Source organism: Candida orthopsilosis (genome assembly GCF_000315875.1).
Source record: "Candida orthopsilosis Co 90-125, chromosome 2 draft sequence".
NCBI classification, from domain to species: domain Eukaryota; kingdom Fungi; phylum Ascomycota; class Pichiomycetes; order Serinales; family Debaryomycetaceae; genus Lodderomyces; species Lodderomyces orthopsilosis.
The window spans coordinates 277,741-300,904 of NC_018295.1; the positions used below are offsets into that span (position 1 = coordinate 277,741).

At 38.3% G+C, this 23,164-nt stretch overlaps 11 protein-coding genes across 11 annotated transcripts; 5 read left to right on the forward strand and 6 right to left on the reverse strand. All coding sequences in view use genetic code 12, as the record gives it.

Annotated features, from left to right (window-relative positions):
• Positions 1 to 602: 602 nt before the first annotated feature.
• On the reverse strand, positions 603 to 1,448 carry CORT_0B01330 (Sou2 protein; the record flags this gene model as incomplete). Its single annotated transcript, XM_003867242.1, has 1 exon — positions 603 to 1,448. The coding sequence occupies one exon, from the start codon at positions 1,446 to 1,448 to the stop codon at positions 603 to 605; it is 846 nt and encodes a 281-aa protein (XP_003867290.1).
• Positions 1,449 to 1,998: 550 nt separating this feature from the next.
• Positions 1,999 to 3,915, reverse strand: CORT_0B01340 (Sdh12 succinate dehydrogenase; the record flags this gene model as incomplete). Its single annotated transcript, XM_003867243.1, has 1 exon — positions 1,999 to 3,915. One exon carries the CDS (start codon positions 3,913 to 3,915, stop codon positions 1,999 to 2,001), a length of 1,917 nt encoding a protein of 638 aa, XP_003867291.1.
• Positions 3,916 to 4,627: 712 nt separating this feature from the next.
• Positions 4,628 to 5,155, reverse strand: CORT_0B01350 (hypothetical protein; the record flags this gene model as incomplete). Its single annotated transcript, XM_003867244.1, has 1 exon — positions 4,628 to 5,155. One exon carries the CDS (start codon positions 5,153 to 5,155, stop codon positions 4,628 to 4,630), a length of 528 nt encoding a protein of 175 aa, XP_003867292.1.
• Positions 5,156 to 6,075: 920 nt separating this feature from the next.
• On the forward strand, positions 6,076 to 7,977 carry CORT_0B01360 (Vps5 protein; the record flags this gene model as incomplete). The annotated part of the gene is made up of 1 exon (XM_003867245.1): positions 6,076 to 7,977. One exon carries the CDS (start codon positions 6,076 to 6,078, stop codon positions 7,975 to 7,977), a length of 1,902 nt encoding a protein of 633 aa, XP_003867293.1.
• Positions 7,978 to 8,116: 139 nt separating this feature from the next.
• CORT_0B01370 (hypothetical protein) lies at positions 8,117 to 9,340 on the forward strand (the record flags this gene model as incomplete). Its single annotated transcript, XM_003867246.1, has 1 exon — positions 8,117 to 9,340. The coding sequence occupies one exon, from the start codon at positions 8,117 to 8,119 to the stop codon at positions 9,338 to 9,340; it is 1,224 nt and encodes a 407-aa protein (XP_003867294.1).
• Positions 9,341 to 9,360: 20 nt separating this feature from the next.
• CORT_0B01380 (Lip7 protein) lies at positions 9,361 to 10,626 on the reverse strand (the record flags this gene model as incomplete). Its single annotated transcript, XM_003867247.1, has 1 exon — positions 9,361 to 10,626. The coding sequence occupies one exon, from the start codon at positions 10,624 to 10,626 to the stop codon at positions 9,361 to 9,363; it is 1,266 nt and encodes a 421-aa protein (XP_003867295.1).
• A 408-nt stretch (positions 10,627 to 11,034) lies between these two features.
• CORT_0B01390 (hypothetical protein) lies at positions 11,035 to 13,767 on the forward strand (the record flags this gene model as incomplete). Its single annotated transcript, XM_003867248.1, has 1 exon — positions 11,035 to 13,767. One exon carries the CDS (start codon positions 11,035 to 11,037, stop codon positions 13,765 to 13,767), a length of 2,733 nt encoding a protein of 910 aa, XP_003867296.1.
• Positions 13,768 to 13,841: 74 nt separating this feature from the next.
• Positions 13,842 to 14,344, reverse strand: CORT_0B01400 (Ump1 protein; the record flags this gene model as incomplete). Its single annotated transcript, XM_003867249.1, has 2 exons — positions 13,842 to 14,288; positions 14,342 to 14,344. 2 exons carry the CDS (start codon positions 14,342 to 14,344, stop codon positions 13,842 to 13,844), a joined length of 450 nt encoding a protein of 149 aa, XP_003867297.1.
• Positions 14,345 to 15,218: 874 nt separating this feature from the next.
• On the forward strand, positions 15,219 to 16,343 carry CORT_0B01410 (Map1 protein; the record flags this gene model as incomplete). The annotated part of the gene is made up of 1 exon (XM_003867250.1): positions 15,219 to 16,343. The coding sequence occupies one exon, from the start codon at positions 15,219 to 15,221 to the stop codon at positions 16,341 to 16,343; it is 1,125 nt and encodes a 374-aa protein (XP_003867298.1).
• Positions 16,344 to 16,384: 41 nt separating this feature from the next.
• CORT_0B01420 (hypothetical protein) lies at positions 16,385 to 17,158 on the reverse strand (the record flags this gene model as incomplete). Its single annotated transcript, XM_003867251.1, has 1 exon — positions 16,385 to 17,158. The coding sequence occupies one exon, from the start codon at positions 17,156 to 17,158 to the stop codon at positions 16,385 to 16,387; it is 774 nt and encodes a 257-aa protein (XP_003867299.1).
• A 74-nt stretch (positions 17,159 to 17,232) lies between these two features.
• CORT_0B01430 (Cct6 cytosolic chaperonin Cct ring complex subunit) lies at positions 17,233 to 18,972 on the forward strand (the record flags this gene model as incomplete). Its single annotated transcript, XM_003867252.1, has 1 exon — positions 17,233 to 18,972. The coding sequence occupies one exon, from the start codon at positions 17,233 to 17,235 to the stop codon at positions 18,970 to 18,972; it is 1,740 nt and encodes a 579-aa protein (XP_003867300.1).
• Between the last annotated feature and the right edge of the window lie 4,192 nt (positions 18,973 to 23,164).

The following is a 23,164-nucleotide window of genomic DNA, read 5'->3' on the forward strand; positions in this document are numbered from 1 at the left end:
ACCAGATGAGCCAGTTACCGATGCAACCTTACCTTTAAGTGAGAATAGCTCAAGCACATTCTTAGCCAAGCCTGGAGCTTTTGTTGGCAATGGACCTAATTCTTCGTTACAGTAAGATTTGATATCACTCATAATTTGAAATTTTTGAATGAAAAGTTATTTCGAAACTGGATTGCGATTTCAAAATTTTCGAAACGGTTCCCCAAATATGAAAGTCAATTATTGCTATATATATATTCGGTTGACTATGTTTGTCTGATCGAGTTTGAGAACAATTAGGGGGAGCAACTTCGGTATAATTATTGAATGGTTCCCAAAGTAACACAAAATATAATTACACACCCAAAAGTCGAAATCTCCGACATCTCGGAAGAATGTTAATGAAAGAGGGGTGGAGCAAAATATTTTGTTCGTAGAATTAAGAACTTGGACCCGCTCTAAAGATTTTACCGTTCCTCTTGACATATTCAGTCATATTTAGAGCGTACAGTCATTCATTTGGAGAACTGCATATGGCCAGTATTTTCGCAACACAAAAACTAGCAATGACATCATAGCTAACAGTATCTTTAAACAAGACTCTATTCTATACTATATATAATCTATGGCACAGTGTAACCCCCATCAACAGCCAAATCACAACCTGTTGTGTAAGTGGCAGCATCTGAAGCCAAGTACAAGTAAGCACCAACTAATTCCTTTGGATGTCCTTCTCTTCCTAATGGTGTCAATTGCCACCATTTAGCCTTCATATCTTTGTCAACAAAATCAGAAATGTCAGTGGCAATATATCCTGGAGAAACTGCATTTACTCTAGCAAATGGTGCCCATTCAACAGCTAATGATTTAGCCAAATGTTTAACTCCAGCTTTTGCAACATTATAAGCTGCTTGTAATTGTGGAATGTTGACAATTGTTGCTGACATGGATCCAGTCAAAACCAATGAACCTTTACCTTGTTTTCTGAAAATTGGACCAATGGCATGAGCACAATAGAAAACACTGTTTAAGTCAGTATCAATAATCTTGTTCCACTTGCTTAGATCTTCAACATCAATCTCTGGCCCTTCAGTCCACGCAACACCAGCGTTAGCAACAAATACATCGATTTTACCAAAATCGGATTCGATTTGCTTAACAGTCTTTTGTACTTCTTCAGCAATACCAATGTTACATCCATAAGCAATTGACTTGACGCCATATTTTTCTGCAAGATATTTTGCCTTTTCATCAGCATTGTGAGAATGATACCAAATGGCAACATCTGCACCAGCTTGGGCAAAACCTTCTGCGACAGCCCAGCCAATCCCTCCTGAAGAGCCAGTAACTGAGACCACTTTACCTTTGAAGGAGAAAAGGTCAGTGATGTTGTCAGATACTTTTGGAGCAGTGGTTGGTAATGGACCCAATTCGGCATTACAGTAGGAAATCGTTTCGTCTTTACTCATTTTTGTGTGAACTCGATTATGAAAAGTGGAGAAGTAATTGACAGTGGTATAAACTTGTGTATATTTTGGTATAGATGGTATTAAGTATTTAGCACTGTTTCTAACACAGTAATTGATTAGATAACTAATGTTGAAACAACTTTCAATGAGCTAGCTAAAATTTGAAAAGGAGAATGGTTTAAAGAAAAAAGTCAATATCGACATCTATTTATACTAATTTCAACGTTAAAAGGGTTATATAGGTAAGAACTAAACTAAAGTTTCTATTGGAATGCATGAGAAACATATTCGGAATTGATCTTTTCTATTGTTCGTTTTCTTATGTTTGCTACTACATTCGGAAATAAAAATTGTTCATAATAATTGCGACCAAATTTTTAAATCCGGAACTCCCTTACATGCAATGACCTTGCCAAATCAAAATCGAATGATGCAAAAAATACTACACCTATGACCCCGATCTACTTTATATTTTTATATTAACATGTGACTACTACATACAACATATTCCTAAAGGTATGTATAAAGTTTCCTAAATAAATTGTCCAATCTAATAAACACGTTTGGCTGGTGGAACTGGTTTACAGTCATTGTCATCCAAAGTGTGCTTGACAACATGTCTATAATCTAAACGTACTGGTGATCCCCATGCATCTTGGTATGACAATGTGTGTTTTCTCCATTCTTTATCATCTCTCTCTGGGTAATCATCTCTAGCGTGGGCACCTCTAGATTCTTTTCTAGCGGCAGCTGAAGCAGCAGTTTGAGTAGCACAAGTCAACAAGTTTTGTAATTCCAAAGTTTCAACCAAATCACTGTTCCAAATCATAGAACGGTCAGTAGTCTTGACATGTTCAAAATCTTTATCAATAGCATTGATCTTTTCAACACAGTCATCCAAGGTTTCTTGAGTTCTGAAAACAGCACATCCCTTTTGCATAGTCTTTTGCATATTCAATCTAATATCAGCAGTGGTCTTAGTACCATCAGCATTTCTTATTCTGTCAAAGTTATTGATAGAATCATAACCAATGTCTTTACTGTGTGGTTTGATTGGCTCACCTGGTTTCAAGTTACCGGCAATGGTGTGAGAAACAGCTCTACCGAAAACAACCAAATCCAACAAGGAGTTAGCACCCAATCTGTTGGCACCATGGACCGAAGCACAAGCAGCTTCACCACAAGCCATCAAACCTGGGACAACTTCATCTTCACCTTGGTCGTTCTTTTTCAAAACTTCACCTTGCCAGTTAGTTGGAATACCACCCATATTGTAGTGAACAGTTGGCAAGATTGGAATTGGTTCTTTGGTGACATCAACACCAGCGAAAATGTGGGCAGTTTCCGAAATACCTGGTAATCTTTCCTTCAAAACAGCGGCTGGAATGTGAGACAATTGCAAGTACATGTGATCCTTTTCTGGTCCAACACCTCTACCTTCATTGATTTCCATAGTAATGGCTCTGGAAACAACATCCCTTGAAGCCAAGTCCTTGGCGTGTGGAGCATAACGTTCCATAAATCTTTCACCTTCAGAATTAACCAAGAAACCACCTTCACCTCTAGCACCTTCAGTAATAAGACAACCGGAACCGTAAATACCCGATGGGTGGAATTGAACGAATTCCAAATCTTCCAAAGGCAAACCGGCTCTAGAAACCATAGCATAACCATCACCGGTACATGTGTGGGCAGAAGTACATGAGAAGTAAGCTCTACCGTAACCACCAGTGGCAATAACAGTTCTGTTGGCAAAAAATCTGTGCAAAGTACCATCTTCTTCGTTGTAAGCAACAATACCAATACAAGCACCATCTTGCATCATCAAGTCCATGGCAAAGAATTCAATAAAGAAGTGACAATCATGGTTCAATGATTGACCGTACAAGGTGTGCAACAAAGCATGTCCAGTTCTGTCAGCAACAGCACAAGTCCTGTAAGCTTGACCACCTTTACCGTATTCTTTAGATTGACCACCAAAAGCTCTTTGATAGATTCTTCCTTCTTCATTTCTTGAAAATGGGACACCATAACGTTCCAATTCATAGATAGAAGCAGGTGCTTCTTTAGTCATATAATGAATAGCGTCTTGATCACCTAACCAATCTGAACCCTTAACAGTATCGTAGAAATGCCAGTGCCAGTCATCAGGGTGCATGTTACCAAGGGCAGCATTAATACCACCTTGTGCGGCAACAGTATGCGACCTTGTTGGGAACAATTTCGACACACATGCAGTTTTGTAACCAGCTTCAGCAAGACCGAAAGCAGCTCTCAAACCGGCACCACCAGCACCAACAACCACACAGTCGTATTCGTGGTCAACGACGTGGTATTTTTGGCCCATATATTTGGCGGCATTAAAGTCGGAACCTTTAACATTAGCACCTTGTACCTGTGACCTAATTGAGCTGTTGGAGAAAAATCTCGTCAACGACAATGATTTTGAACGTAATGATCTCAACATGGTGTGAAATGAAGGGATATATGCTTTTGGAATAAATAGTGGGAGTAAAATAACCAGTTTGATTCAGACCGAGGAATTAATGGAAAATGGGAAAGGTATTTTGACACGGTTGGAATCAAAATATGACTAGAATTTGTGAATGAAACTAGAACAAAATTACAGTCGTTTCCTCGTCTTAGGTCCGTTTCTGTTGGTGTGTTATGAAAGGAAACCTTTTTCTAGAAGTTGGAAAATTTATAATGAGTGAGAGGTGTTTATATAAAAAAAATTTTGTCTGGAGTAAAATGGGTTAGACAGATTAGGACTAACAAAACTAAAATTAGTCAAATTCATTCATAGCAATTGGGATGAAGAAGTAGTTGTTGTTCTCAAAAATGTCCAACCTTTAACATTCTGTTGAAAATTACAGCTTTGCATCTTCTTTTGGTGTAGACATTCCCTATTGGATACTGCTTCAAACATGGATTACAAAATACTGCAATTTGATAGGCCGAAAAAAACTATGGAGAGTCGGAAATACAGCCGCACTTATTTCCTTATTGGGATACATATTCTATTGTCTCTTTCCTTGTTATCCCGGGACAATTCTTTTTAGCGAATGTACCGTTACAAAAGCTTAAATGGAGATAGTTTGCACGAAACACGCAGACATTAGACTAGTGACTGAACTATACAAAATAAACAAAGAACAAGAAAGTAAATGGCTTCAGTTTCATCTTACTTCTCTTGCAACAATATCAATTGGAATTTTTTGATCCCCAATTTTCTTATATCCAGTGGCTGTAACGACATAAGCAGACTGTTGACCCAGAGGTAAGGGTACATTTTCTGTAATGAATAATCCAGCAATTTCCTTAAAGGACAATAGCTTATCCAACAAGTCACTCTTCAATTCAACCAATCGGGTAACCAATGGCTTGAGAAATGTCATTTGTAAAACTTCATCCTCAGCAGTTAAATTTGCCCTCAAGTTATCGGTAATTTGTTTGTAAATGGCTTGCTCTTCTTCGTCGTATATATAGACACTAAACACTTCTCGTTTTGCAAGACCCGAGTTGTCAGTTGCCACTTCAAGATAGTAATGCCCCAGTGGATCGGTTTGGAAGAAAATAGGCTTGTTGTCAAATTTTTCCTTAAGTGGAAAATCACCCTTAACTTTGGTGAACAAATTCAACTGTCTAGTGGCAGACTCGACGTATACTATTAATGATACAAGGGTTATGAACTGCAAAATATACATCTTTGATTACCCATTTGTGATCAAGAGCTTTTGCAACCAAATATTGTATCCTTTATATATTCTCTTAAAAGAAAGCTGCAACGCTGCGCTACTCAAAAAGGCATATCCCTTGCCATCACATGTACTCGCTACATTTTGTTTTTGCGGTGCTCCCAATATGTGTATACCTGTGATAATGAGTTGAAGCATGCAAAATATGAGGACGAAGAAAGCCCCGAGAAAGAAATAGTGTTGACATGTTAATGCTCACATAAAGATGCCGTATGAGTAATTTCTCATCACTTCTACTCAATTTCAAGATCCTTTTGCTTGAGTAAGTTCCAAATATTCACTCTCATGGAATCGGTTGAAAACAGCACCAGATTTGGATACAGTCATTGCAAGCATGCCATGCAGGTTCAAGTACAAAAGCCGCAGCTGGAGCATCCAGTTGAAAAACGCCTCGCCTGATATAAATTCAAGACTCACAACGTTTGCTATAGCTACGCTATTTCTAGCGTGAACATGCATCTGTCTGTGTTGGATTGACGTGACAATAACCGAAGACGGCAATCGTAGAGCTTTATTATTGCCCTAGTGTACTAAGAATTTGGACAAATATAGACCCTCTCAACAGTGTTGATTGATCTTGTATGCGTATCACCCGGTCTCTTGGATTGAAAGCAAACCTGTTGTATTTTGTTCATACTACTGTAATAACTGTAAATCCTTGAGATTATACGGGTTTTGTAACCTCCACTACCTATGCCCTAAGAATATCCGATAAACATAGCAAATTAATTGGTGCCGAGAGTTGTATTTTCAACCTACCACTAGCTTTACCGATGGTTGCATTTTCTTGGATTGTGTTGAGAAAAAAAGGACACCCACAACAAAAAACTCATACTAGACTCTTGGTACACCTTTTGCAACAATAGAACATGGATGAGGATTTAACTAAATCAGTTTGGGATGATGAATTTGATTCCAATAAGCCAAATACCGACGAACAATCGAGCGGATTTGGCGATGGTATGCAAACATCTTCAACCGCATTTGGTCAATCAATTACGCCCCTAGCCAATGAATTTCAATCATACTCAATCGACGACCCATTTGCCAACCCTTTTGAAGATAAGAAGCCACAGACTGAAGTAAGTGATGTCGAAAACACAGATGAGGTACAGAATTTTACAAGTTTCAACTCAGAGCAGGAACAATTACATGAACTTAAATCAGAAGAAAGGAAAGAATTGAAAAGTCAACTATTGTCAGAACTAACGAATGGATCAGAAGACAGCGATCTTTTGGCAGAGCAATTGAATAAAAGGACACCAAAGAATGTAAGGAAAACTGATGAATTGTTTCACGATAGGGAGTCACCCGTTAAGCTTGTTTCCCTGGGTGAAGAGACTACATTGTCACCCAGTAGACCATTCAATGTGAAGAAGTTTAAAGCTGGTAGACCACGAAAGTTTAGCTCGAAAACAAATGTGCAACATTTGAATTCATCTCAGTTTGAATCAGCTGATGCCCCGTTAGGGCCTTTAGGTGGTGCGACAAAGATCGAAGAGGAACCCGTTGTTGAGCCAGTACATGAAGATGAAAAGAAAGAGAAGGTAAACAATAATGAAAAGGATGACAACAGGGACGGTGAGCAGCCCAAGAAACAGCCATCACACAATAAGGATGAAAATGAGTTGGATATTACAGTGGGTGATCCGACGAAAGTGGGCGACATAACTACTGCACATATTGTATACACAATCAGGACCAAAAATAAAAACCCCGAGTCTCAGAACTTTCCTAACATTAACACCACAGAAGTGACAAGAAGATATAGAGACTTTAGATGGATCTATCACCAACTACAAGGGAATCACCCGGGAAGGATTATTCCCCCGCCTCCTTCAAAACAAAGTATAATTGGAAGATTTAACGAAAAGTTGATTGAACACAGAAGATTTGCTCTAGAAAAAATGCTACGTAACATTGCCAACAAACGGGGCCTTGCTAACGATCCAGATTTTATATCTTTTTTGACTAACGATGGTGATGGAAGGTTCAACGAGGGTGGACTTGAGGACTCAGCTATTCACGAAGGAGAAACAACCAACTCGAACTCCTCATCTGCGGCAAATGTTGCAGCTAGTGCAGCTATAGCCTCCACTGGGTTTATGAGCTCATTGTTTTCCATGTCTAATAAATTTGTCGACCCTGACCAGTATTTTGTGGAAAAGAAAAACTATCTTGACGATTTGGAGTACAACTTGAAACAATTTGCCAAAACAATCGACTTGATTGGGACTCAGCGACAAGATATGATCAACATCCTTGAGGAATTAGCAATTACAGTGGAGGAGTTATCAGCATTAGAAATCAGTAAGGCAACAGGAGATCTACTCAACGCTTTTAGCGAGGTTGAGTTCAAAATCAAAGATAACTTGGACAGACTTAACATTTCAGATCAGTTGACTATAGGGTTTACCATCGATGAGTACTTGCGCATCATTGAATCCATAAATTACGTCCTTCAAACGAGAATAAAAATCTATCAACTGTTGTCATCATTAACATCGCAAATAGACAAGCTATCAAAAAAGCAACCACTTCTGCCTGAGAGATCATTTGAGGTTGAAAAGCTAAAAGAGAGACAAGGCGACTTGAAGAAACAGTTTGAGCAAATAAGTGATACTATAAAAGCGGAATTGGAAGAATTTGAACTCAATAGGATCGATGATTTTAGAAACAATGTTGAAATCTACGTTGAAAGTTCAATTGAGTCACAGAAAGAGGCAATAGAATTGTATGAAACATTTTATAGTCGGTACATACTTAAGTAGTAAGAGTCAAAGATGACTCAAACCCCCTGAAAAATTGAAAAAAAAATAAAACCTTCAGAATATGCGATTCATTCTCTCTCCCCACTTCAGAAATTTTGAAAATCCCTAGGAGAACATCTTTGGGAGTAACGTGACTGCCATGAGTATTCAAGTGCATTTCAACGACGTCAACTTGTCAGTAATATCCATTCCAAGGTCAAAGTTATGGATCTTTGCCAATTCAGTTGTACAACTTTTATATAACTCAATCGGAGATGAAAAAAAGCACCACGACTCTTTCACAATTAGCGAAGATGGCTCAGAAAGCGATGCTGACGATAAGGATGATAAGGGGACAGATATAAATGATATAGGAAGTCAATTTGGAAAGTTGAATACTGATTTTGAGGGCTCTACACGCAAGTCAGTAGATAATTCAAGCAAGCCACAATCACGTCGAACTCCCACAAACGACTATCTCAATAATGACAAAGAAGAACCTGAAAACGACTTTTTTCACGTTGCATTGACGCCAACTGAATGTACCATTATTTGCTCCGCGGGTCTATCGAACAGATTTTTTGATCAACCGTTGAAGATGTGTCAAGAATTAGGCTATTCTGACGTGGAGATTCTACCGCAACAGTACTTGAGCTTGATAGTTGACTCAGACGGAGGATTTGCCAAATCTCGCAGAATTTTGGAATTGACAAAGCCTTTATCTGAAAACAACGTTGCCCTTTTTTACATTTCTTCTCATTTCAACGACATAGTTCTCATCCCATCTAATTTGAAGAAAAGAGTGGAAAAAATCTTGATCCTGGAACATTTCATCTTTTCAGAATCATCAGATAGTTACATATCAACTTATGATGTAGGCGAAAAAGAGGAACTCGTTTTGTCGGAACTGCATAAAAAGACGTTTGAGTTGTTAGCAAAAGAAGACATTCACCCTCAGATTCACGAAAAGCATAAGCTACTACTTACAGGAGCCAGACCAGGCGAAATAAAATATTGCATATTGAAAACGATAAAATTGATATCGCTAGCAACCACCTCACAACCCTCATATTTTGCAATTACTAGGACATTTTCAAACGAGCTAAGTTTGATACTACCAAAATCACACAAATTGAGATCCAAATACGGGTACAAATCAACAAGCACTATTGGTTCGACTCAAGATGTGCTAGTGCCTATTGCAGTGGACTTATCAAAGCTTCCTCTAAACTGTACAGGTATAGTGGCTGGGTTAGCTAATGAATTGATTATACGAGGGGGAAATGTGCTTGAAATTGGATATTTGTCAATGGCAAAGTCCGGTATTATATTGATCCCCGAGGAGGACTTAGACTTGGTGAGGAACACTTTAAGTGAATTTTGAATGAACGAATCCGCTTTTATTTATGAAAAAAAATTGATTTTGGATAAAACTTGCGATATAGAATACTTTAAATGCTCTTTGATTAAAGTTGAACTACCGGGATACATTAAGTTTGAAATCCGCTTTTCCCAGACACATTTGCTTGGAGTTTCTCTCAATTCAAATCTATTTTCCAACCATGTTAATGCTGCAGGTATACCAGTGAATGCTTCCACCATATGATTGTAACTTAAATCTTCGGAAAATTCCAACTTTGCACCTTGTGCACACCATTGATTAACCAATTTATGCACTTCATTGATTGGTGACATTTCATTGAGCACAGAGTGGTATATGAAGACTGGCATCTTTGGCGCTGGCTTACCCAAAAGGCTATTTTTGTTAAAATAGTACCTTATGATTCCATTTTGCAAGAAGTTTTTGTAAACGTCAACGTTGAATTTGGAGCCAAAGTAGTGGATTGCCGCTGAAATCAAACAATAGTTTCTTAAATTCAACCCGTACCTGTGAATTGCATATTTAAACCTAGGATACTCATTTCCCAACCCATTTAATATATTCACCACTAGGCCAGCATATGGACCCCCATCCACAGTTTCAACCAAGGCACTAATGTTGGTTATAGTGCCTCCCATTGCAGCTCCGACGATTTTCAATTCTGGTGCATATTGAGGGTGGAGGATTGCAGTCCAAGCTGATGCCAAGGCACCACCAGAATATCCCAACATGGCAAAGTGAGCGTCTTTATTGATGAATGTCCTGGCAGCTCTCATGGCGTTCATTACTGAAAAGGCTGATATTTTTGCTGCCGGAAATGACAGGTGAGGCCCTTCATAATCAGGTATTAATACAAACCACCCTTTCGACAACGCCATTGAGATAAATGCAAGCTCTGCTTGAATTTGGGAAGTTTCAAACGACCCAGAAAGAATCGCATATGAGGGTCGACAATCACCGGTAGCGGAGTTTTCAAAAGCTTGATATGCTAATATTTTAGTGGAATCTGAGTCTTGGGACTCTAATATGGTGGCAGAAATTGAATTGGGATTACCAAAAGAGTCTTCAGACCTAATAAGAAGTTGCCATGAGATAGCATTGACCGGTGCAAGGTAAGAACGAATTGAACCTGGTGGTTGTCTAACTTTTAGTATTTCTCCCAAACGCGTCCCATGATATTCTTTTGGAGGATCATAAAATTCATCCAAATGAGGAGGCTTCAAAGCGAATGTTACTGGTGTCACTAATAGCAGCCATATAAGATATATCCATTCAAAACAGAGCTTCATTTGCTAAGTCAATTCATCCTATGGAAAAATGAATAAATCTGTCTTCTTTTATCTTATATATATATATATCTTGTATAACAAATAAAAGATAGTTATAGTTGGCTTTCAGAATCTGTCATAAAATGTCATAAAACCTTCTTAAAAGTAAACTATAAGATCAAATGATGGGAGTTGACGTGTTAGAATAGTAGCTATTATGATTGTGTAAGGTTTGCCATTCTCAGTTGAGAAACGGTAGCGTAGTTGACATTGAAAAAATTCTTACAGTAAAAAAATTTCAAAGTAAATCATCTACTTGAATACTCAGTTATTACTACAACACATTCAAAACGAATTATCAATTTGTTTTAGCATTAGTCAAATAGTACAAGTGACGCATATCAACATCAATCGATTTTAATAAAAAAAATGTTTTCTAGATCACGCAGGGCACACGATCATCCAGTAAATGAAAATTTAGATGAATCCACCTCATCGTACGTTGGTTCAAACAACAACAGCAATTCCGGAAAGCATCCTTTCAATGGTTATAATAACAGCCTTTATAATGGCCACCTGAATAACAGCCACCATAACCATTGTGGAAACGGTAGTCTGATTAAAAATATCCAGGAGAACAAGAATGGCAAGCCCTATACCATGGATGAGGTTTTTCAAGTATGGTATGATAACCGGGACAAGATCATGAGCTCTGAAGTCAAGACAGATGGGAATGAAAATTATAAAGTCTCGAAGCCAGAGCTTATTTATCATTTGACGTTGCAAGAGCAATACCAGAAGAACAACCCTGTTCAACAGCAAAGCGTCATTGGTGATGCTCATCAAGATAATTTTGGTCTACAAGATGTTGGAATAGGCAGAGAGTTCAATAAAGGGGATTCGGGCCAGCGTGCGATGACTGGAGGTAATAACGTTGTCGAGTCATTGAATAAGTTGGACTTGTCTGATCGAGTGAATGGAAAATCAAGCCAGATTCCTTTGTCAGTAGACCCGTTCAGTCTTGAAAGAACATCTAGCTTCCAGGGAAATTTTGGGAATACTAGCTCTGTGAATTCAACGTTGGCTACGGATCTCCCCCCTGGACTTGCCCAACCCAAATCATTGGTTTCATCGGACAAACTCGAATGGCTTTACATTGACCCTTCTGGAAATGAACAGGGACCATTCAATGGTGATATGATGCAAGAGTGGTTCACCGGTGGATATTTGGATCTTGATTTGAGAATAAGAAGGAAAGAGGAACAAGAATTTAGACCGTTGAAGAGTTTATGCGATGCCGTGCAAAACTATGTTCAGCCTTTCAAAGTACCTTTGCCGGACTTGACGAAGAATGAAAGTGATTTTGGATTGAATAGACAGTCATTACACAATTCCATTCGGTTGCCATCATCGACTTTACCTCAGTCCAAGTTTGCTGGAGACTTTATCAATTCGCCTGCAAATGAGTCCTTTTCGGCAAATCTCAACCTGCCTATGGGGAACTTGAGCAGCTTGAACACGGGCTTTCCAAGTGGTTCTGGCTTTGCAGTAATTGATAATTTCGACTCCCAGGTAGCCACACCATCGGCGCATGATAATTTTGAACAAAATTTCAATTTGCCTTCTATGCCATCTTTGTTACAGCAACAAATTCAGCACCAACAAAAACCATTGCTTTCTAGAAACAGTAGTGGTTGGGGAATTGATACTGGCACGCCTCTTGTTGGACAAGTTTCAGGTCCAGCTTCTGCAACCGGTTCCAACGCTGGTGCTTTTGGATTGAGTAACCACAGCGTAGTTGGAAATACGCCAATGAGTCAACCAGCACCAGTTTCACCGTGGGTTTCAAGTACTGGTCTTGGACAATCAGTTTCTCGAATCAATTCTCCTTTCACATCAACCGCAAGCACTAATCACAATGCGGGTAATTATTCAGAGGTGAGAAGTGATTCCTTAACTGGTAACGAAGAAGATGCAAATGATAGCTTGGTCATGAGCTCGGTGGTCACAGATATTTTGCAAGATGATAATGAACCCCCTAGTACCTCACTTGCCGAACCTGTATTGAAACCAGCTCCATCATCCCCTATAAAGAAAGCCGAGGAGTTGAAGAAAGAGAAAAAGGTTGAGTCGAAGCCAGAAGAAGAAGAGATTACAGCTCCGCCCACAAGAACTGTTGATTTGAAACCTGCAAAACCACAGGCTCTCGCACCATGGGCATCCAAATCAAAACCTGAAGATGTAAAGAAGCCAGGTTTGTCATTGAAGGAAATTCAAAAGGTTGAATCTGAAAAATCTGAACAGCAAAAGAAATTACAAAGCAAATTAAAAGCTGACCAAGCTCAAAAGGCATGGGCAGCTAGTGCCGCAACCGAGAAAGCAGCTGCAATTGAACAAGAGAAGAAAAAGGCACAATTACCCCCTACATGGAGTGTTGCTTCAGATTCAATTCCAGTTGTCAAATCTTTGGCTGAGATTCAAAAAGAGGAAGCTGAACTTGCCAAGGCTAAGGCTAAAGCTGCTGCCGCTGCAGCACAAGCACAAGCCGCTCAATTATCGGAAACAACTTCCACAGCTGCTTCCAGCTTTGCGCCTAGTGTATCATTCGCCAGTGCTTTAGCTAACGCGGTTCCCAAAGAGGACACCACAGCATGGACTACCGTGACATCTACCAAAAAGCAATCAACAAAGAAGCCAACTGTCTCAAGCACACCCACCGGAGTACCAGCGTCCAAGATCACACCACAATTATTACGTAGTGTATCTGCCGCAAAGACAAATACTTCAACCGTCAATTTGCAAGCTGTCAGAGAAGAATTCTTAGTTTGGGCTAGATCGCAAATGACTAATCTTTACCCATCAGTGTCAAAAAATGATCTATTGGAAATGTTTATCACAATGCCTTGCAATTCTCCTGATACTCAATCATTGATTTCAGAAACCATTTACGCATCAAGTACTACAATGGATGGAAGAAGATTTGCACAAGAGTTCACCAAAAGAAAAGCCAAGGTCGATCACGCATTGGGAGGAGAAGCTGCTAAGGACTTCACCAGCTGGTCGGCTGCCATTATTTCCAGTGCTGACAAGGTCCAAACTGTTGATGAAGATGGATGGAGTACTAGCTTGAAACCAAAGAAAAGGAATAGTTCTAGAAAGTGATTTCGTCTATAAGGAACTACATGGAAAAGTTTATGAAACTTACAATGTAAATTCTAATCCATAAGATACTCTATTTAAAGACCTAATCTCTTTTCCATCTCGCCATGCATATCCATTACATTGCTTCCGTTTTGATTCAATCCATTTGGATAAACATCTTCCCAATCCAAACTAGCATCTTTTCCCAACAACATATCCTTATGCATTGGATCACTGCCTCCCAATACTTGTGGTTTGAAATCAGTATTTTCAACAATTGACAACTCCATTGTTCTTTTGATCGGTTCACCTGCACCAAATATACGTCTGTAAGTTTCGAATCTAGTATCCTGTTGAGTTTGTTCCCAGTTGTTTACTCTAGATTGTAATGGATGAAGGTTGTTGATTTTGGATGATATATTTATTGGTCCTGATTGGGTATGTAATGTTTCTGATAATGAAGGAGCATTTGTGGAAGGGACATTGAAGTGGGTAGATGAAACTTCGGATTCTCTTGAATCGGAGGGAATTATTCTCAAGGACTAAGTGGAGTTAGTATATGGATAGTTATGTGTAATTTGTATCAAAAACATACCATTGTTGATGATTGGGGTCTTTATATATCTCAATGGCAAAAGAATCAGTAGGTGTGTGTGCATTACTTCAACTTTTTTGTTTTTTTCGGTCTCTTTATTTTGTGCCTATTTACACTACCTTTGAATTACAGTAGAATATGTCATAAAATGTCCATAGGGTAATATACATAGCAAAACACTTTCGAATCCTATACTTTACTTGAGGTAATGAGTAAAGTAATACCTGAGTTTTGCTATGAATTTGAATGTCACTACGATAGTATGCACCCAATTACTATACACGGATACAGGTTATTTCGAAAAGAAACGATCGTTGAGTTGCATAACTTCGACTTTCATTGATTGAATCTTAATGACTGAAACATTAACAGTGAGCAAGAAGTATGCTTGCGTATGCCGCGGGTTGGTATCTTCTTGGTGGCGACAAACTTGGTTGCAAAATATACTTTCGTGTAACATATGACACCCTAATGCCTTCCAATGGTTTAAGAGATCAACCTCCCTAGTGTGATCGGGTAAGCACTAAATTCAAATTGAAAGGAATGAGAAAGTAACCAGAATTACTTGTCATTACTCCCCACTTGAGTCACTTAAACAATCAACAATTTAGTGTGCTTCCTCCAAGTGCCGTACAAAGAGACCAGAAGAGTCACACCAATTTGCTAAATTCGTGTTAATGGAACTTCTTTCAAGCCCCTTACCCAGTGGTCTACCTACACTCCATCAAACATCCAACACCTACGCCAATGAGTAGTACAAGAAAGGATGCAGTGAGTTCAAAAAGCTACCATCTTTCATAACAAAAAAAGAAACGAAAAAAAAATTTAACAAAATCCTTAGCTGCGATAATCCATCTCAGAAACATATCAGCACAAGATGACGACAGTCATGGCTTCAGTATGCGCAGCACCACAATGTGGCAAAGAAACTAATTCAATGTTGAAATGTCCAGTTTGTTTACAAGCAGGTATTTCTAGTGTGTTTTGTGACCAAAATTGTTTCCGTTCCAGCTACTCCATTCACAAGGCGATTCACAAATCAGATGATGGTGAAGAAACTTATATTCCATTCCCTAATTTCTCATACACTGGCGATTTAAGACCTCACTATCCATTAAGTCCAAGAAGATCCATTCCCAAACATATCAAATTGCCCGACTATGCTCAACATGGGAAACCAATTAGTGAAATCAAGAATGATCGTGTTGGCAAGATACCTGTTTTGACTCCAAAGGAGATCACCAAAATTAGAAAAGTTAGTCAAGTGTCTAGAGAAGTTTTGGATATAACTGCTAGTCATATTAGGCCGGGAATTACTACTGACGAATTGGATGAGATCTTGCATAGGGAGTGTGTCAAGAGAAATGCATATCCATCACCTTTAAATTATTACAACTTCCCCAAATCCATATGTACCTCAGTTAATGAAGTCATTTGTCACGGTATACCCGATAAGACAAAGTTGAAGGATGGTGATATTATTAACTTAGATGTTACGATATATTACATGGGGTTCCATTCTGATTTGAATGAAACTTATTACGTCGGCGATAAAGCCAAGAGTGATCCAGATACTGTACGCTTAGTTGAAACCACCAGAGAGTGCCTTGATTTGGCTATTCAAGCGGTCAAGCCAGGTGTTGCATTTAGAGACTTAGGCAATATTATTGAAAAACATGCATCAGAAAACAATTGTTCTGTTGTGCGTACCTATTGTGGCCATGGATGTGGTACTTTGTTCCATTGTCAACCGAATATCCCACATTATGCCAAGAACAAGGCTATAGGTATCATCAAACCAGGCCAAGTATTCACTATTGAACCCATGCTTAATTTGGGTACCTATAAAGATTGTACTTGGCCTGACAAATGGACATCAACTACACAAGACGGAAAGAGGTCAGCACAATTTGAACATATGTTGTTGGTTACTGAAGATGGAGTTGAGGTGTTGACAGCTAGAAATGAGAATTCACCGGGTGGACCGATTCCAAGAATTTAGAGTGGATAGTGTAAATAAAAACAATGGCATATTGTGCATATCTATAGAATCTCTTTATCACTGATGAGAATATCAAGTAGCGTGTTTTGTATCTTGCTAAGTGATGATTCAAGGACTTGTAGCTTCTTTTTGAACGAGTAATTGCCCTTCAGATTCAAAGAGTCGTCGAAAGCGCCGTGATGGATGGATATTCCGGGGTAATATGTAGTTAATATGATATACTGTTCATGCAAGTCCTTTAGGAAGTTGTAATTTTGCAATGTCTTTGTCATTTGAAACTCACCTGAAGTGTCCGATGACTGCAGGATCACCATCCTCATTATTTCACCGGTGCAATCAAACAATCCCATAATATAATCAGACTTGTCAATAAACTCAATTGGGGAGGTTTCCTTCTTAGGTAGTTCTGTTTCTGGATGTAATAAGTATCTCACAACTACATCAACATTCCCGTCCGCCACAAGATTTATCAATTGCACAAACAATTCATATTTGATTAACCCACCAGTTCTTTTGTAGTACCCAAATGTGAAAAATTCAATCAATTCTTCAACAGCACCCAGAATTGAGCCACGCAAATAATAATTGTTCACATATATGGAGTTCACTTTACGTAGGTGTTCACTGATTACTGTCAAATATTGAGTCAATTCTTTGGTGACAACGTCATCCAGGACTGATCGATGTAGTGTAAATATTGCCTTTTTTGAGTAACTTGTTATTTCTCGACATGATCGAATTACCGTTTCCCTCTCATCTTGTTTTACCCGTAGGTGGTCCCTTGCTGGAATGAAGATCTGTTCCTCTATATTCATTCTGGTTATAACGCGTTATATAGTGTAGCTGTGTAATTCTTCGATGCGGTTCCATTGAAAAAAAGTTGAAATCAATGAGGAAAAAAAATTGCAAGACATTCCAAGGACGCTTTTCTACACCAATGTCGTCATCAATTCAATTACTTAACCCTAAAGCTGAGTCATTCAGAAGGGCGCAGGCGTTACAAGTCAACATCAATGCCGCCCAAGGTTTGCAGCTGGTTTTGGCTTCAAATTTAGGTCCTAAAGGAACGTTGAAATTATTAGTTGATGGATCTGGAGCATTAAAATTGACCAAAGATGGTAAGGTTTTGCTCAACGAAATGCAAATTCAACATCCTACTGCAGTGATGATTGCACGCGCAGCCACTGCGCAAGATGAAATCACTGGAGATGGAACCACCACGGTGGTTTTATTAGTGGGTGAATTATTAAAACAAGCAGAGAGATTTATTAGTGAAGGCATACATCCAAGAGTCATTGTTGATGGATTCGATGTTGCTCGTGAAGAAAGTTTAAAGTATCTAGATGAATTCAAGACCAAGATTGAAACTTTTGATCGTGAATTTTTGTTACAAATTGCTAGAAGTTCATTAATTACTAAAGTTAACAATGATTTAGTCGATGTATTGACCCCAATTGTCACTGATGCAGTATTGACAGTCAAGCATGATGACCATCCTTTGGATTTGCACATGATTGAAATTATAACTATGCAACATGGTCATTCAAAGGAAACAGAATTGATTAAAGGACTCGTATTGGATCATGGTGCACGTCACCCTGATATGCCTAGAAGAGTACCAAACGCTCACATTTTGATTTTGAATGTATCCTTGGAATATGAGAAGACCGAAGTCAACTCAGGTTTCTTTTACTCATCCGCCGAACAACGTGATAAGTTAGTTGCATCAGAACGTAAATTTGTTGATGAAAAATTGAAAAAGATTGTTGATTTGAAGAATCAAGTTTGTGGTGATTCATTGAATTCTGATCAAGGGTTTGTCATAATAAATCAGAAGGGAATAGATCCTATGTCCTTGGATATCTTGGCTAAAAACGGCATATTAGCCTTGAGAAGGGCCAAGAGAAGAAACATGGAAAGATTGCAATTAGTTTGTGGAGGTGAAGCACAAAATTCAGTTGATGACTTGACTCCCCAAGTGTTGGGATATTCAGGATTAGTTTATGAAAATAGCATAGGTGAGGATAAATTCACTTATGTGACTGAAAATAAAGATCCTCGTGCTTCCACCATCTTAATTAAAGGATCCAATTCTCATACATTACAACAAACAAAAGATGCAATTAGAGATGGATTAAGGTCAGTGGCTAATGTCATAAAAGACAAGAGTGTTATACCTGGAGCTGGTGCATTTTGGATGAGTTGTAACAACCACTTACTTCAAGATAAAAAGATATTAAAGGGTAAAAGCAAGCCGGGTATCCAAGCATTTGCAGAATCCTTGTTAGTCGTACCAAAGACATTGTCAGCCAATGCAGGTTTGGATCAATTGGAAACCATATCTACTTGTCAAGACGATATAAATGATGGACACGTTGTTGGTGTTGATTTGAAGACAGGTGAGCCATTGGACCCAACTGTGGAAGGTATTTGGGATTCATATAGAGTTGTGAGAAATGCCATAAGTTCAGCTACTGGTATTGCATCTAATTTGTTGTTGTGTGATGAATTGTTGAAGGCAGGAAGATCGAGTTTGAAGGAAGGTGGTGCTGGAGGTCCACCAGGTGGAGGTGCTCCTGGTGGAATGCCTGCAGGTATGCCACCAATGGGTGCACCAGGTATGATGTAGAAGTAGAATGTGAATATACGTATAAATGGAGAGTAGGGACGAATTTTGTTATATGCGACTTAAGCGAGGTAGATCTTTTTTATGCACAAAGAGTGTCGTCATTTCTTTAGACGCTGTTGCATTTACGGAAGATCAGAGAAACCTTGGCCATGATAGATGGGGGAGTTTAATATATTTATACGATGAACCTTCTATCATATGCATTTTACGTAGGGACAACACTATAGATACGAAGCTAGGGAAAGCAATCGTTAGCTCTTCATAATCAAAATCACTTAATCAATAAATAACGTTAAATTACTTCAACAAGAAATAGACTTTAGATCCAGGGCATAACTGTAACCGTAAATATCGTAAAAACAGAGATATTTTACTTGGCACTTATTGAACAGAAGAACAATAAAGCATGTCCTCAGTTTACGAAATTTCACAACAATAGGGTAAAATGTGCCCACACTCAAAAAATTTGAGTACTGATATTTGAATGCAGAGGCTGCTAAGTTGATTGAATCCAACTAAAGGATAAAAGACGCCCAAAGTAATTTGCACTGCGATGTCAAAAAAGAACGTCTTGCATGTGCTTTCGTTTCTTTTCAATTTTGTTGCCAAAAGAAGTAAGGCCGATTTCAGTTTTAGTGTCTTGAAAGGGTAGACTTTACGAATCGTAAATCGACAAGGTAGAGTTAGATTAGCAATGGAATTTTGAAAGAATTAAATGTCTATCTCTTTGAAACGCTTTAAACTGACTTCGTCTAGCTCGCTGAGAGAGGTGGAACAAAAGAGCAAAGAACTAACGCAGTAGAGGATAATATCTGTGCCGTTAAGAAGAGTGATGATCAGAATATACACATAGAAGAGTACTGTGGGCGTAAGACGCAACTTGTTTCTATATACTCACCAATTTAGTTAACGTGCGGCGTCAATTGTTTAAGTGGCCATTTACTAAAAGATTCTAGTCCTCTTGATTTGTGTTCTAGACGAACATCTTTCATCAAGTGTTGACCTAAATTACACAAGTTTAACAGAAGCAGAAGCTCTTATTTGCAGTGTTTTGCAAAGTAACCTTTAGCCAGCTGTACATGAAATTGAATTTGTAGCCTTGATTTTAATTGCTGTTATAATAGCCTATGCATTACTTCTTATCCTTTGTTTATGTAGATTCGGATCAAATATCGAACGAAACACTATTTCTACAATATCTCAAACAACTTGCTCAAAAAACCCAAAAATATATGCTTCGAAAGTAACGGAGTTTAATCAGACACCACGGGCACTCTTGCATGGGGTTAAGTATAGTTAATAGAACCTCTCGTGTGAGTTGTTGCTGATAGATATTGTCGTTGTAGGGTAAGGCGGGTGAAGATCGAAGTGAGCCACAAAACCAAATGGACACATTTTTGAAAGATAGGTGGTCTGAATCTGGTCATTGACCATATCATCTGAAAATTTCAACGAGAAGGGGACGTGAGTTTACGAAAAGAATATTGCAACCTTATTGGAATTTCATTCTGGAATGTAGTAAATTTCAAGTGAGTGGCAAACGCCTAGACAAAAAGGAATGACACGCGAAGATTAATAACGGCTGAAAGCACTTCCCAAAGCGTAAACTAAACTCTGATATTTCCGAAAACCAAGACCCTTGAAATATACGCTACATGGATGCTGTAATCTACTAATTGTAAATTTTACAGTAAAGTTTTCACAATGTAGCAAGGCTGAAATAACAGCCGAGAGAACAAAATAGAAACTTAAGGCGGGTAGCGGTGACAGATAGGGGACATTCGATATTGCTAATTATGTTGTTCGCTGACCATTAGGGGCGGGGTATGCAACCTGGTTTAAACCTATACTGGAAAAATGAAAGAAAGAAGGAATAAGAGTAGAAATATATGGCAGCAGTTTTGTGTCAGAAATATATAGCCCATTACACATTCTATAGCCAGATGCACAGCGCATACTCAACATGAAATATGCAAGTTTCTACAAAATAGAATTTCCCCCCTATTGTTTGCTGTCCTATTCCTGGATCAATTGTTGTTATTTCAGTTAGGCGCTAATCTTTTTCGTTACATATTCAAGTAAAACAAACAGATTTCTTAGTAAACGTCTTGTGCATAGAAATAATCAGAAACGGGGGAAGGAGTTAAGAGGTTCATAACCGGAACCTTACATTGCTCCGAATTAGTCAAATGACTAATAATGAAAAGAGGAGAGTGGTTGAGCAGGTTCCTGTTCATGGCCTATTTGACTTTAAGTTAATTGATGGGACACAATCAAAGTGAAGGAAATCCCCCGAGATCCCCCACTAAGAGCGGCAGGGTACAACTTTTCTCTGATGTTTTTCCGTCACTTTGTATTGTGCTTCCGCATCGACAATTGTGTATTAGTTACACAAACATAGACATACAATATTAAGATTTAGACGCCCGAGGTGAAGACGAATTTTTCGAATCGACAATCTAAGATATTATACATAATCCATGGTACATATTAAATGGCTGATGCTGGACACATAATCAGCTTCGTATTAGCCTTGGTATACGCCTCATTAACAAGCGATGCTTTTTATTGTACGAGTGTAGAACCTCTTTTCTTGCTACTACAATAAATTAAAGTTGAAATGAACTTGAATTATTATTTTTGACAGGGAAAGAGAAGAAATTATATTAGCCTCAAGTTACTCAAAAAAGTTAGACTTCAAGAGAAAGATTAAACGAGTTCGTTTCGAAGATTAATGCAAAAAGGAATTAAGAAACAACCAATAAGAAGCACAATACGAAGACATACATAGAAGGTCATAAAGTAAGGCTAACTAAACCATTCCAACTCCATTTTTACCCTACTAAGCACCTTGTAACATCTTCCAAAGATGAACTACATAAAATCCATAGATCTCAAACAAAATGCACGTGCAATTTAATAATAAGACATCAATAAATAACACAAAGTAGATGTGCGCTGAAGATTATCCTTTGTTGTTGTGTCAGTGAACACAAACTGAAATGGAAAGCAGGAAACAGTGAATACTAAACGTACAGGTTTCCACACACACTAGCAATATTAAGAAAATAAAAATAAATGCTGAAAGGAAAGGGAGAGAAGGAACGGAAGGCGGAGAAAGAAATATGGCAACTTCTTTTCCGTGTGACTAGATCTTCAACATTAGTCTTTCTGTACGTGAATTTTCTTCACTTGATTATTCAACATATTGTACATAAGACATATTTACGAACGAAAAAAGGTGGCAAAAAGTCTTACTCTCTGGGAAACTTGTTCCTAACCATATAATGAAACAACAAAAGTATAAAAAACAGAAAGGAAATAAAAACTGAAAAGTTTTTAACTGGCCAGCTATTCGTATTTCCGTCCATTGTTCAGCTCCTAAATCTACTTCAATGAATATGTTAGATCTTTGAAAAACTCATTTATAGAAAAGTTATGCAAAGTGAAAATGTAGGACGAAATCAATGGTTGATTATAATAATCTGAAATTTCCTTTTTGTGTGGTTTTGCAATGAAGATTGCGTTAAGGCGATATAGATCAATTAATTGGAGAGGAGTAAAACAATAAAGCAATTTGGCTAGTTTGTATTTGTATCATCGTATTAAATTGAGATATGCACTGTGGTTTATTGCATCGATTATTCTTTGATAATCTATGTATATGCATGAGGGGAAAATTCAGTTGTTGACTTTTTTTTTCTTAGTAGCTTAACTTGAATACATGGGGGGGGGGGGCGAAGAGTGAATGATCCTGGGTGTTTGTCGATGGCACATAGGAGCTGCATCACTATAGAGTAACTCTGCGAAACTTCACTAAGAAGTCGGTAGGCAAATTGAAATAAGGGTAACAAAGACACTGATCTAGATGTATCTACAGTATCGTTTTAACTCCCTGTACGTAAGTTTATTGACTAAAATTAGCTCTATGAAAATTGAATTTTGTCACATTTGCGAAGAAAAGGTTAATACAGGTTGTACATTTCAAGCTTTTGAATTTGGTAGTCTCTTCCTAAACTAAACTGTGCTTTTTGGAGAGCAGCGTAATTGTAAGTCAGCTTTTATGTTGCAGTCCCATTCTAAACTTTGAGGTTTCCACCTGTATAAGGCTCATTACAGTCAGATCCTTTGTATCCATAGGTGTGTGTACAATGGCTAAAAATCAATTTAAATTTTTGAGCCTTAGTTTGTG